At 40.6% G+C, this 14,507-nt stretch overlaps 1 protein-coding gene across 2 annotated transcripts in view; it reads left to right on the plus strand.

Annotated features, from left to right (window-relative positions):
- SLC10A7 (solute carrier family 10 member 7) overlaps window positions 1-14,507 on the plus strand; it is a 222,689-nt gene that overhangs the window by 161,590 nt on the left and 46,592 nt on the right. For both annotated transcript variants that reach the window (XM_056562846.1, XM_056562845.1), the window contains exons 6-7: window positions 8,611-8,646; window positions 8,960-9,043. In XM_056562846.1, the coding sequence (XP_056418821.1) occupies window positions 8,611-8,646; window positions 8,960-9,043 (120 nt within the window). The remainder of the gene's footprint in view (window positions 1-8,610; window positions 8,647-8,959; window positions 9,044-14,507) is intronic.

Raw genomic sequence — 14,507 nt, forward strand, 5'->3', positions numbered from 1 at the left:
ACCCTCACTGTGTGGGGAACTTTTACCCTATGAGCACCCCCTTGTCTAGGGCAAAGTATGGGGCAGTAATGGTTTGGTAGCATTATTTTCAAGACCACTAGATATTTGGTGCTGTTGTTTCAGGGAAGCGGTCTGTTTGATAATCATAATATTAATATCAATATTATTTTTGACATAATTACAATTATTTCGGAGGCACAGGATTTAGGTGCATTTCTACAGTGTAGTCACATGAAAATATATAATAAAATATTTACAAAAATACGAGGGGCGTACTCAAAAAAGATGCTGTACCTATAACGCTAACCTCTAAACAGAGCAAACATTGCTAGTCAATCTGCGGAATTACATTTATTTCCTAGATTGTTTCCTAGTCATCTACTTGGAAAGAAAATAATGTTGGGAAGAAGCTGTAAAGCTAGTTAGGTAACACATAGGCAAGATATGTGTTTTGAGTTAGTTTTTGTTGTTTAATGCTGTTACCTAATGTTAGTTGACTGTTACCCTGTTTAATTTGCTTTTGCTTACCGGTTTATGCTGGTGTTAACTTCTTCTGGATTTAAGCCACTTTAATGTGCTGCAATACTTTTCATCAAATACTGAATTTACTGTTAAGTGTTGACCTTTCATTTAATTTCCTTTTATTTCCTTTACAACAAGTTATAAAACATAAATCACTTCCTAATATAGATTGATAATCTTAAAGGTATCTGGTATTTCCAAAGCAGTTAGTGTTAAACATAGCAGTGTGCTTTCCCATGGTGAAAAGTTATGCTCTATCTCATGAGTCCTCCTTAAATAATAATAAAAAATCATTAGTTAGAAAAATGCCAGAGTTGTCTCTTCTCCTTAGTTATCGGTTTCTGGTTGAGAGGGTTACCATTACAGATCCCAAAGGGGCTCTCACCCGATAATGTCTTTATCAGCAGTTTGCCTGGAGCTGCAGTGGAGAATATTTCATGTAAGGTCAGTAAAACTAACAATGGTGCCCATACTGGATTTGAATTCAGCTTTCCTGAAATATGTGTACCTGTAGTCTTTTTTTAATTTATTTATTTGGTGGCCTGAAATCCCAAAGATGCCAAAAAGTATCACAGCTAAGCCCATGTAAGTTTGTTCTTTCTTTGCAGGGTTGTTAGTGAAGTTTTTATTGGTTTTCAAAAAGGAAAACTATGTGTATTGATGACAGATGGTACATTCTAGTTTAACTCATTGGGGGAGATTTATCAAAACCTGTGAAGATGAAGAGTGGTGCAGTTGCCCATAGGAACCAATCAGAACACTTCTCTCATTTTTCACAGATTGGTTCTATGGACAACTGCACCACTCTTCCTCTACACAGGGCTTCATAAATCCGCTCCATTGTCTTTTCACGGGATTTGGAGCAGTGATTTTCAAAACACTATAAATAGCACTGAATGTTGGACCCATGTAGAGTTGTTATAAATGCAAAGTGATGGCGAATGGGTTAAAGTCAGAGCTGGATATAGAGTTGTCCCTTGTTGTCACATTTGGGTTTGTTTAGAACTACATTGACAGTTCTTCCTCTTGGGTACAGAAGTAGTATAAACACTTGCTTCATTTCAATTATTCATGGATAACTATTACTTTGTCATTTTTGTGTGTTTCTCAATGTCAAAAATGTAAGGAAATGTATCTTATGAGCCTGGCAAATATGTCATGCAATTCTTTTTTTTTTTTTTTTTTTTTTATATAGCAGACCTGCCTGTCAGTTATGTTAAAGGACATCTGCAGTGGAAAACACTTATCCCCTATCCACAGGACGGGATAAGTGTTCGATCGTGGGTAGTCCAAACGGGGGCCACGGCTCTCCCGTGCAGGAGGCGTGCCTGCCACAGCATGATGCGGCAGCCGACACACCTCCTCCATCTAACTCACTTGGAGAGGAGTGGAGGCAGCATTCATGCCTCCCCGCCTCTCCCATAGAACTGTATGGGGAGGGGGCATAAACGGCGCCCTCTCAGGTCAACGCTACATGCATTAGTGCTAATGCCGGGGCCAAATTTAGGAGATCGCCAAGGGGTCCCAGCGGTCGGACCTCCTCACGTTCAAAAAGAGAATCTGTTTACCTGCAGAGTAGCATCTACCTTAATGGAGCTGTACAGGAGATTATCTTCCTGTGTTCTACTAGGCAAAAGCTAAAGCCCGATCTGCCTAAGTCAGTGGGGCAAAGCTGTCATGCACCATATCTCACATAACATCACATATACAGTCATGGCCGTAAATGTTTGCACTCCTGAAATTTTTCAAGAAAATGAAGTATTTCTCACAGAAAAAGATTGCAGTAACACATGTTTTGCTATACACGTTTATTCCCTTTGTGTGTATTGGAACTAAACCAAAAAAGGGAGGAAAAAAAGCAAATTGGACATAATGTCATACCAAATCCAAAAATGGGCTGGACAAAATTATTGGCATCCTTAACTTAATATTTGGTTGCACACCCTTTGGGAAAAAATAACTGAAATCAGTCGCTTCCTAGAACCATCAATAAGCTTCTTACACCTCTCAGCCGGAATGTTGGACCACTCTTCCTTTGCAAACTGCTCCAGGTCTCTCTTATTGGAAGGGTGTCTTTTCCCAACGGCAACTTTCAGATCTCTCCACAGGTGTTCAATGGGATATAGATCTGGATTCATTGCTGGCCACTTCAGAACTCTCCAGCACTTTGTTGCCATCCATTTCTGGGTGCTTTTTGATTTATGTTTGGGGTCATTGTAATCCTGGAAGATCCAAGATCTCAGACGCAAACCCAGCTTTCTGACGCTGGGCTGTACAGTGTGACCCAAAATCCATTGGGAATACTCAGATTTCATGATGCCTTGTACATATTCAAGACACCCAGTGCCAGAGGCAGCAAAACAACCCCAAAACATAATTGAACATCCACCATATTTCACTGTAGGTACTGTGTTCTTTTCTTTGTATGCCTCATTCCGTTTTCGGTAAACAATAGAATGATGTGCTTTACCAAAAAGCTCTACCTTGGTCTCATCTGTCCACAAGACATTTTCCCAGAAGGATTTTGGCTTACTCAAGTTCATTTTGGCAAAATGTTGTCTCGCTTTTTTATGTCTCTGTGTCAGCAGTGGGGTCCTCCTGGGTCTCCTACCATAGCGTTTCAATACATTTAAATGTCGACAGAGAGTTTGCGCTGACACTGATGCTTCCTGAGCCTGCAGGACAGCTTGAATATCTTTGGAACTTTTATGGGGCTGCTTATCCACCATCCAGACTATCCTGCGTTGACACCTTTCATCAATTTTTCTCTTCCGTCCACACCCAAGGAGATAAGCTACAGTGTCATGGGTTGCAAACTTCTTGATAATGTTGCGCACTGTGGACAAAGGCAAATCTATTTCTCTGGAGATGGACTTGTAACCTTGAGATTGTTGATATTTTTCCACATTTTCATTCTCAAGTCCTCAGTTCTCTTCTCCTCTTTCTGTTGCCCATGCTTAGTGTGGCACACACAGACACCCAATGCAAAGGCTAAATGAACTTCTCTCCTTTTTATATGCTTTCAGGTGTGATTTTTATATTGCCCACACCGGTTACTTGCCCCAGGTGGGTTTAAAGGAGCATCACATGCTTGAAACAACCTTATTTATCCACAATTTTGAAAGGATGCCAATAATTTTGTCCAGACCTTTTTTGAAGTTTGGTGGGTCATTATGTCCAATTTTCTTTTTTTCCTTCTTTTTTGGTTTAGTTCCAATTAGAGATGAGCGAAGTTACAGTGATTCGATTCATCACAAACTTCTCGGCTCGGCAGTTGCTGACTTTAGCCTGCATAAATTAGTTCAGTTTTCAGGTGCTCCGGAAAGTGTATGGGTCCCCCATTTTTTCAGTATCAGCCAGATACCAACCAAGCAGCAACAGCCTGACTTTACCAGGGTGGGCGAGGAACATTGTTACTGGCCCTCCCCAACCTAAATAACGGCAGCCATTTACTCCTTAGGCCCATGAGTGCCATTTTTGACGCTTCGGGCCTGTTGGTACCGGCTCTTCCCGTCACCCCTGTGGCGGTGGGTACTGGGGTTATAATTGGAGGTTAGCACTAGATGTTTTTGGGGTTAGCGCTAAGTTCCGGCTTGGTAATGGATTCCGTCTATAAGACAGTTTCCACTACTAAGCCTGAAAATTCATTTATTAAAAAAACACACAATGAAATTTTTTTTTATTTCAAATAACACTCCCCCACAGCCCTCGTTAACCATTTTATTGAAATTAGAAAAAATGCTGGTCATCGTCACAGTCTACTGAATCTGACGTAGTCCTCCGCATTCACGTCTCTGAAATAAGAAGAGAAGAAAAACAAGAAATATGGGTTAGTAAATGTTTTTGTGCTCTCCCCTGGGGAGAGTGCACATAATGCAGCATACAATTGTTGCTAAGCTACAACTCCCTTCATTGGGGGGGGGGGGGGGGTCTGTAGTTAAGCAAAAGCTGGAGTATCCCTATTTGGGAACACACTGCCAAAAATGCTCTCTTCCCATTATGCAAAACGCATAATGTGAGCAGAGTCAAGCCTGGACTGTGTAGCCCCGCCCCCAAATGGCATCAACACTAGCGGACGGAACAGTAAAGGTTGCAGGGGGTCTCAGGAGTGAGACCGCCTTTCGATCTATCCCTCTTCCCTTGGACTGCTACTCCCATCATGGCACAGAGTCTGTCCCATGATGGGAGTAGTTGTAGTACCGCAGCGCTGAGGGATGGCACTTGCACATCCCCGACTGCGGGACTTTAAGGACTACTACTCCCATCATGGACATACTCTGTCCATGATGGGAGTTATAGTCTAGGGGCTGAGGTGCAGATCGCAGCAGGTCATTCTCCAGAGACTCGCTGCAATCCGTATTTATTAAATTAACAAGCCGGCAGCACATGGGACTCCACTGCACTCCCACCGGCTCCAGGCTCCTGTATACGCTGTCATAATTCATAATCCTCGCCGCCAGGGGATGGGAGCTCTGATTGGTGAACAGCTCCGGTCTCCCGGCGGCAGGGATTATGAATTGTGACAGAGTATACAGTGTTTCCTGCCTTGAGCCTGCAGTGTAGCCGCATGTGCCGACGGCTTGTTAACTTAATAAATGCGGATCGGAGTAGCTCTCTGGAGAATGACCTACTGCGATCTGCAGCTAAGCCCCTGGACTATAACTCCCATCATGAATGGAGTCTGTCCATGATGGGAGTAGTAGTCCTAAAAGTTCGCAGCCGGGGGATGTGCAAGTGCCATCTCTCAGCGCTGCGGTACTACAACTACTCCCATCATGGCACAGACTCTGTACCATGCTCCCCCAGCGATCCACATTTTTAAGTAAACAAGCGTGCGTCACATTCGGCTCCACTGCTCTCCCCGGCTCCTATATACAGCTTTTCAATTTGCACTCATCATCCAGGAAGCTGGGCATGGGTACATACTTGGACATTCCAACATGACAATGATCCAAAACACAAGGCCAAGTCTTCCTGTCATTGGCTACAGCAAAATAAAGTGAAGGTTCTGGAGTGGCCATCTCAGTCTCCAGACCTCAATATCATTGAGCCACTCTGGGGAGACCTCAAACGTACAGTTCATGCACAACAGTCCAAAAATGTAGGGGAACTGGAGGCTTTTTGCCAGGAAGAATGGGCAGTTTTACCATCTGAGAAGATAAAGAGCCTCATCCACAGGTACCACAAAATTTGGAGTAATGAACTTCCGGACGCTGCGAGCGGAGCTCCGAAAGGCAGGGCAGCGCACAACCCCTTTAAGAGCACAACTGTATACAAGGTATCCTCTACATGTCCCATAGCATCACAATGGAAACAGGCTTAGTAATTTCATTTTTTTTTTTTTTGTAATAGCTGGAGATGCACTGGTTGGGAATTAATGATCTTAATTCCCAACTAGTGCATCTCCATCTATATTGACTGTAGGCTTTCTGAATTAACAAATGGTTGTAAACTTGGAGGTAACTTAGTGGTCAGAAAAGGGGCAAAGTGCCTGTTATGCTCAGATTTCAGCATGCAAGGCAGGTTTCTTTGAATTATCATCCAGTCTGTTTTTAATAAAATACAGCAAGTTCTTTCAATCCCTCTGTTCGATTGGCTGCTTGGCGAAATGCTGATGTTTATTCTGTTTTTTTTTTTATATATATATATATATATATATATTTTTTTTTTTTTTTTATTACTCCATTACCATAGTCCGTTTGGAATAGTCATGCTTTTGTATGTCATATGTTTTTTTGGGCATTCTGCTGTAATCCATTTATCCTTTATTTCATGGACATTGTAACTCCTCTACCAAACTTAACAATTTGCACTACACATTCAAGAAGAAAGTAATCTCTTGGCATCCGAAAAACCCAGATTCATGTATCGGACTGCCAGATGGTGAAACATGATTCATCACTCTAGAGGATGTGTGTGCATCGTCAAAATGGCATTCAGCTTCACACCACACCAGCTGGTGCTTGGCATTTGGTGATCTTAGCTTTTATGCAGCTTCTCAGATATGGATACCCTACCAAGCAGCTCCCAACAAATGATTCTAGTGCTAAAGCTACTTCCATGGACCATTTGGAACTATGTAGTGAGTGTTGTAAATAGAGGTTTCGTGACTGTGTGAGGCCAGCTTTCAGCCCTGCTGTTGTTGCTACTAGAAATGTACACAGCTATAGCAGCTCTAGCAAGACAAAAAGGAACAAATGTTTGGGAAAGGTAGCATCATGTGACAAAGCAATGTTCATTGAGCTCTTAAGTACTTTTGTAAAAAGACTGATACATGTGACTTTACATTTTCAAAACCCTATAAATCCACTTACAGAACATATGCAGTAATGGGGTCTTACTGCAGGGGTGTGGAAGTAAATAAATAAACTTCTTGTCCAAGGGTCTAAAATGGGAGCACAATCTACTTGTCCCTCATGATAATCCACTTGTCCTGGCACACAAAATTATTTCAACCAACGTCCCCCTCATCAGGTAGGTAGGCAGGTAGGAGGTGTGCATGGTATGCCTGTGGAGGATGTTTGCATGGTATAATGGTATGCTTGAGGGACATTTGACTTGAAGGACTGTTTGCATGGATTCGGCACTTCATCCATACCTATAATGTATTAGCAGCATGGGATGCTTAAGGGGGGTACTGTAGTAAAAAGTTACTTATCCCTTATCCTGTGTATCGGGGATAAGTGTCAGGTCCCGGGGTCTGACCACTGGGCCCCCTGCGATCTCCTGAACAGGCCCCAGCTCTAGTTTTGCAACAGCTACAAGTCCATTGCTTCAGCCACATGTCATGTGGTGGGGCAACCTTCTATACATTTTGGCTATGATATTCTAAAACTCACGGCAATGTTATAAGTAATTCTATTGAATACTGTGAACCAACATGTGTCCAAAGGGTCCAATAAATGGCTAAAATACTGCAAATCAAGACCATTTCCAATAATTCAGTGCAACATACAATATTTATTAGTTATTGAAACCTCATCCCATAGGATGGATTCATATGGATGTTTTTTTTTTAAAGGGGGTGCACTATTTTAACACACATTCTTTAGCCTGCAGCAGAATTCTAAGAGAACCAATCTGCTAAAGTAGCTGCCTATGCAAGGCATGGAGCCAAGAAACTTGGCATCTTTGTATGGTAAAAGAGCATTCCTCATCTTGGTTTCCACAGTAATGGCGCAGGTCTTGCCATGCTGGCTACCCTGGATTGGGTATGACACTATGACCAGGAGGCACCTCTTCTAATTTTTTTTAATGGTTTGCCAGGACTTCAACATCTTCTTCCATGTAACTTTTTTCAGGGGATTGACCAGCAGAACATAGACATTTAATAAGGTATTTGGGGTCCTTAGTGTGGAAAGCCACAAGCTGATCCTTCCAATGGTCACTTAGATGGTGTAGTCATCTACTTTATTAAATCTGTTGACCATGTGCATGTTACAGGGAGTTCTGTGGATCCAGTCAGCGGGCCTCAGGGGATCTCTCTGATGCTCCCTGTTTGACATACTTCCTGCAGGAATAGTGGGCATGTTTTCCCAGCTGCTTCTTTAGCACATCCAGAAACATGGGGTCCATCACTATTGCATTCATGCCTCCCAGTCATAGTGTCCTGATGACTCAGCTCCCAGCTACCCACCGCTGCCGCAAGCATAACAAACACCCCCAAGTAGAGAGGGTGAATGTGCTGCCGAAGAGGAGAGAGCGCGCACATAATGTGACGGGTACTTCAGAGCACCTCAGTCCCAATTGGGGTGCGCACGATGAGTGACCTTATCGCATGCGCCTACGTCGAGAAACTAACGTCCTGCGCGGCTTGCTATAGGCTGCAGTATACTGCTGCAGTCTATGCGTGTTAAGTGATGGGGCAAGAGTAATTGCCCTGTCACATGTGAATTCTTCAGGCACTTAGCCCTGCTTGCGCGAAGCAGGGCTAAATGCCTGAAGAATTCACCTGTCCGCAACTGCATGTCCCAGGTTTCCAGCCATACGATTTCCACACACCTGTGCTGTAAAAACATAAATTATTTAACTATTAATGATTTATGCAAAATGAGAAATTTTGTTTAATACATACAATTTTCCTTTCAGGGTATTGTTGTGACCCCAATGCTGCTTCTTTTATTTGTAAGTATACTTTTTTAAATCAAATTGTTTACATTATTAACTTTTTGTTTCATTTACTATTCATGGCAATTCATTCCATTAGGTACTAAAATTCTCTTGTCCAGCTATGTAATTAACCCTCCCATTAGCATGTTTCCCTTTTCTTTTCCCGGCCAAAATTTCAGTCTATGCATGATTCTAAGAAATAGCAAACAAATAAAAACAAATAACACATTTATACTTTAACAAGAAAGTGTCTCGTAGGGAAAAACACTTCCCTACGATTTGGCTGTTTTGTGGAATTGTTTTGATCTGTATCTGTTTTCTTCTATAGTTGGGATCATCATCATCAGTGCCCTTTACCTCCATATTCTCTCAGTTGTTCATGACTGTTGTGGTTCCATTGATCATTGGCCAGGTATGTTTCTTACTTTTATTAGTTGGTCAACATATAGAATCACTGCATCACGAATTGTGGTTTTAATGTCTTTTTCTTTCCCTTTTATTGGAATAGTGGAAAAACGTTGCTCTATTTTGCCACAATTATGCAAATCCCGATAACAAAGTGTGTTCTTGTATTGAATTTGCATAACGCTGTAAAATAACATCCTCCATTTTTAATGCAACTTGGGGAAAATCGTGGAATAAAATGTGGTAAAACTGCAATATGTGAACACAGCCTCTTATGCTAAAGTATTATTTACAATCTGTTTTTGATAGCACTAGTTTGGTTTCTTTTTTTAATACTTATGATTTACCTCCAGTATTCCACTTAACACCTATTTGAATATGCACCTCAGTTTTTAAGCTAGGATATATAATTATTTAAGATTAAACTTTAAATCTTTAATGGGTCTTAAGTTAGAAATGAGTGGTAGAATTGGCTAGGATATGACTTAACTGACAGATAGGTAGGACTATTCACTGTTTGTTCAGATTGGCTAATGATGGTCAATGGCTGTGCATGTGTCTGTCTGCAATAATCCTAGTGGTTGACCCCAGAAACCAATTCTGAGAAAACTTTTTAATCAGACTGATATTTTTCACTACTACTACTTTATAAAAAATTAAAAAAAAAAAAGTAAAATAAAAAAATAAAAAAATATATAACTATAATAACAATAAGTAATAACAATAAGTAATAGCTTTCTCTGTAAGTAAGATAAAGAAGAAATACAATTATTGCAGTAAGAAATAATGGGAACAACTATATTTTTTCTCAAATACAGTAGTCTTTCCGTAACATCTGTAATATACAGTTTTCTTGTAGAATACATAAGTAAGCTGCATACAGTAGCCAGTGAAGGCAGTGGAGCTTTGGTCAGTAGGCAAACAAGAGGAGACTCAGATAAAATTGTGGGTGACAGATCAGATTCTGAACACATCCAAGTTATTCTCTGGAGGTGTCTAATGAACGGCCTCTTGCTCAAAGCTCTGCAGATGTCACCAGCAATGTTAGTCCAACATCATGTATATTTAATTAGTTTTCAGATCATCAATATTAAATAGTAATCCGGGCTACATATTTGTGAGTATATTCAGAATAACAGAGTTGAATCATGTCTCTCCATTAATATTTATGTTATATTAGGTTTTTTTTGTGATTATAAGAAATTATTTTCACCATGTCATATGCATGCAGACACTATTTTTTTATGCTTTTTGCCACACATAAATAGGATATGGATTAAGTTTTATATAACTTTTTTTAAACCTCTTTGTTGAACTGTAAGTGTCCTTGATCTTCTTTAAAATAAAAAATTGGTCCAATACAAAGGAAATTATTAAATCCTCATTGACCTTTTTTTTCAGTCCTTAATGCTACTGACATTTTTATTTGTTGGCGTATCCAAGCAGCTTTGGCCCTTTTTTTGTTTTGATAAGGGTTAAAAAAAAAAAAAAAAGACACATCAGTGATCTCAATGGAGTCAGTTTAGGTAGCCAACTTCATGAGGTATGAGGCATGTTTTACAATCAGAATTAATAGATATATTCAGTTGTATGGGCAAATATTAGCCGGTGTCTGGAGTATAGGTTTGCACACTGTTCAGAAGTATATATAACTACAGTGGTCCCTCAACATATGATGGTAATCCGTTCCAATGGACCATCGTTTGTTGAAACCATCGCATGTTGATGGATCCGTGCAATGTAAAGTATAGGACAGTGGTCTACAACCTGCGGACCTCCAGATGTTGCAAAACTACAACACCCAGCATGCCCGGACAGCCAACGGCTGTAGTTTGTAGTTTTGCAACATCTGGAGGTCCGCAGGTTGAAGACCACTGTTAGAGGAAGTTGTACTCACCTGTCCCCACCGCTCCGGACCGTCACCGCTGCCCGGGATGTCGCTGTCCATCGCTGTCGCCGCGTCCCCGACACTCCGGCAAGGCCTCTGCTTCCCTGGCATCCTCGCTCTCCGTCGCCGCCATCACGTCGCTACGCACGCCGCTCCTATTGGATGAAGGGACGGCGTGCGCAGCGACGTGATGACGTCGATGGAGAGCGCCAACGATGCAGGGGATCCTGAAGAGGACGCGCCGGAGCCCCGAGGACAGGTAAGTGATTGTCAGCGGACCACACGGGGCACCAAAAACGGCTATCCGGTTGCAGCTGAAGCAGTCTGCCCTGCCGGATAGCCGTTTATGTGATGGCCCCGACATACAAAAGCTTCGTATGTTGATGCTGCCTTCAACATGCGATGGCTTCTGAGAGGCCATCGCATGTTGAAATTATCGTATGTCGGGGCCATCGTAGGTCGAGGGGTCACTGTATATGGCCAAAGCACAGTGGGAAGAGAGCATAATGCTTAAACAAGGACAACCTGATACGACATTAGAACCATCCTCTCAAAATAACACAGTGGAGTAGACTTATTAAAACCAGTGCAGAGGGAAAGTTGACCAGTTGCCCATAGCAACTAATCAGATATTTTATCTTTCAGAGGCCTTTTTAAAAATTAAAGAAGCAATAAGTCAACTTTTCTTCTGCACTGTTTTTGATAAAAATCCCCCAATATGTTTAACACTAAACACAAAACATGGCTGGGCAGCCTTAGATACACTCACATATGGAATATATCATGCTGAAGATAATCAAAGCATACTGTCATCTGCAGGGCTGTGGAACCGGTGACTCATTGTTTTAGGTCTTTAGGTTATAAAGCAATGTAGACATAAGTTGTATAAATAATAAAAAGTATTCACCTTTCGAACCTACAGCATAGTTGTGGTTATAGACTTTGCAAATATACCAAGCCAACCCTTGGCTCTAGTCGCATTTTCATATTGATCCGCAAATGTTGATTATTATAAGCAAAACATCTCTCATCTGGGGGAACTGCATGAGAAAATGGTCCTAGAATTCATAAGGAACTGTGAATTATGTTAACACCAGGAGGATAGGTAGGACGGAGGAAAGGTTCTTAGTCAAGAGTTCAGCTGAATCATAAGTGATTTCCTTTACAAGGATTGCTAAACCCAAAACATATTTGTCTCCCATTCCTGCATAATCTTATTATCAATATTTTATATATTTGTAGGAATGCTTCTCTGGGATGTGATACAAACCTTTTATTGAGACAACCAACTAACGAAACAAATATAATAAATAGACCTAGAAAGCAAGAAAAAGATCTATCATAACACTGGAGGAAAACCTTCATGTAAGGCTATGTTTACATGTGTGTCAGACTCTCTGAATGTCCCAGAAGTCTGTTTTCCTTCAATGAACACCCCCAGAGGAACCCAAACAGGTCTTATTTTTATAAATTAGGGGGGACTCTTCAGTGCTACTAGTGCTTGTAGTACGATAGATCTAGCAGAGCGTTGAAGCCTCAACACAAATTTGAACTTTTTATTCCATGGAGTATTTATTTTATTTATTTTGTATTCAAAAATGGCATGCATATTAGCTATCCTCCAGGAGGAAAAAATCTGTCTTTTGTGATACCTTATATTCCTTCTAAAAGGAACAAATATATTCTAGATAAACAAATAATGATGAACAATATGCACAAATAATGATTTATTGTTTCAATAATAATTTTATAAAAACATACACAATTATGAACTGTGCCAATAATCCAGTATACCCTCCACTTTAGACAGTTAAAGATAGTCTCAACTGGATTAAAACAAACAAGGTCAAAAGAATGCACACAATATATAAACTCCCTATATAACAACCTATAACAAGTGAAAAGAAAAAATAGCTTATATACAGTCATGGTCGTAAATGTTGGCACCCCTGAAATTTTTCTAGAAAACGATTTCTCACGGAAAAAGATCGCAGTTAACACATGTTTTGCCATACATATGTTTATTTCCTTTGTGTGTATTGGAACTAAACCAAAAAAAGGCAGGAAAAAAAGCAAATTGGACATAATGTCACACCAAACTCCAAAAATGGTCTGGACAAAATTATTTGCACCCTTTCAAAATTGTTGAAAAATAAGATTGTTTCAAGCATGTGATGCGCTTTTAAACTCACCTGGGGCAAGTGACAGGTGTCGTCAATATAAAAATCACACCTTAACCCCTTAAGGACTCAGACAATTTAATTTTTACGTTTTCATTTTTTCCTCCTCGCCTTCTAAAAATCATAACTCTTTTATATTTTCATCCACAGACTAGTGTGAGGGCTTGTTTTTTGCGCGACCAGTTGTCCTTTGTAATGACATCACTCATTATATCATAAAATGTATGGCGCAACCAAAAAACACTATTTTTGTGGGGAAATTAAAACGAAAAACGCAATTTTGCTAATTTTGGAAGGTTTTGTTTTCACGCCGTACAATTTATGGTAAAAATGACGTGTGTTCTTTATTCTGAGGGTCAATACGATTAAAATGATACCCATTATTATATACTTTTATATTATTGTTGCGCTTAAAAAAAAATCACAAACTTTTTAACCAAATTAGTACGTTTATAATCCCTTTATTTTGATGACCTCTAACTTTTTTATTTTTCCGTATAAGTGGCGGTATGGGGGCTCATTTTTTGCGCCATGATCTGTACTTTTTTTTGATACCACATTTGCATATAAAAAACTTTTAATACATTTTTTATAATTTTTTTTTTAATAAAATGTATTAAAAAAGTAGGAATTTTGGACTTTTTTTATTTTTTTTCGTTCACGCCGTTCACCGTACGGGATCATTAACATTTTATTTTAATAGTTCGGACATTTACGCATGCGGCGATACCAAATATGTCTATAAAAAATGTTTTTTACGCTTTTTGGGGGTAAAATAGGAAAAAACGGACGTTTTACTTTTTTATTGGGGGAGGGGATTTTTCACTTTTTTTTTACTTTTACTTTAAAAAATTTTTACATTTTTTTTTACACTTGAATAGTCCCCATAGGGGACTATTCATAGCAATACCATGATTGCTAATACTGATCTGTTCTATGTATAGGACATAGAACAGATCAGTATTATCGGTCATCTCCTGCTCTGGTCTGCTCGATCACAGACCAGAGCAGGAGACGCTGGGAGCCGCACGGAGGAAGGAGAGGGGACCTCCGTGCGGCGTTATGAATGCAGCGCTGCGGGCGATCCGATCGTTCATTTAAATCGCGAACTGCCGCAGATGCCGGGATCTGTATTGATCCCGGCACCTGAGGGGTTAATGGCGGACGCCCGCGAGATCGCGGGCGTCGGCCATTGCCGGCGGGTCCCTGGCTGCGATCAGCAGCCGGGATCAGCCGCGCATGACACGGGCATCGCTCCGATGCCCGCGGTTATGCTTTGGACGTAAATGTACGTCCTGGTGCGTTAAGTACCACCTCACCAGGACGTACATTTACGTCCTGCGTCCTTAAGGGGTTAAAGCAGATGAAAAAGAAGAGAAGTTCACTTAGTCTTTGCATTGTGT

The sequence above is a fragment of the Hyla sarda genome, chromosome 1, assembly GCF_029499605.1.
Source record: "Hyla sarda isolate aHylSar1 chromosome 1, aHylSar1.hap1, whole genome shotgun sequence".
NCBI classification, from domain to species: domain Eukaryota; kingdom Metazoa; phylum Chordata; class Amphibia; order Anura; family Hylidae; genus Hyla; species Hyla sarda.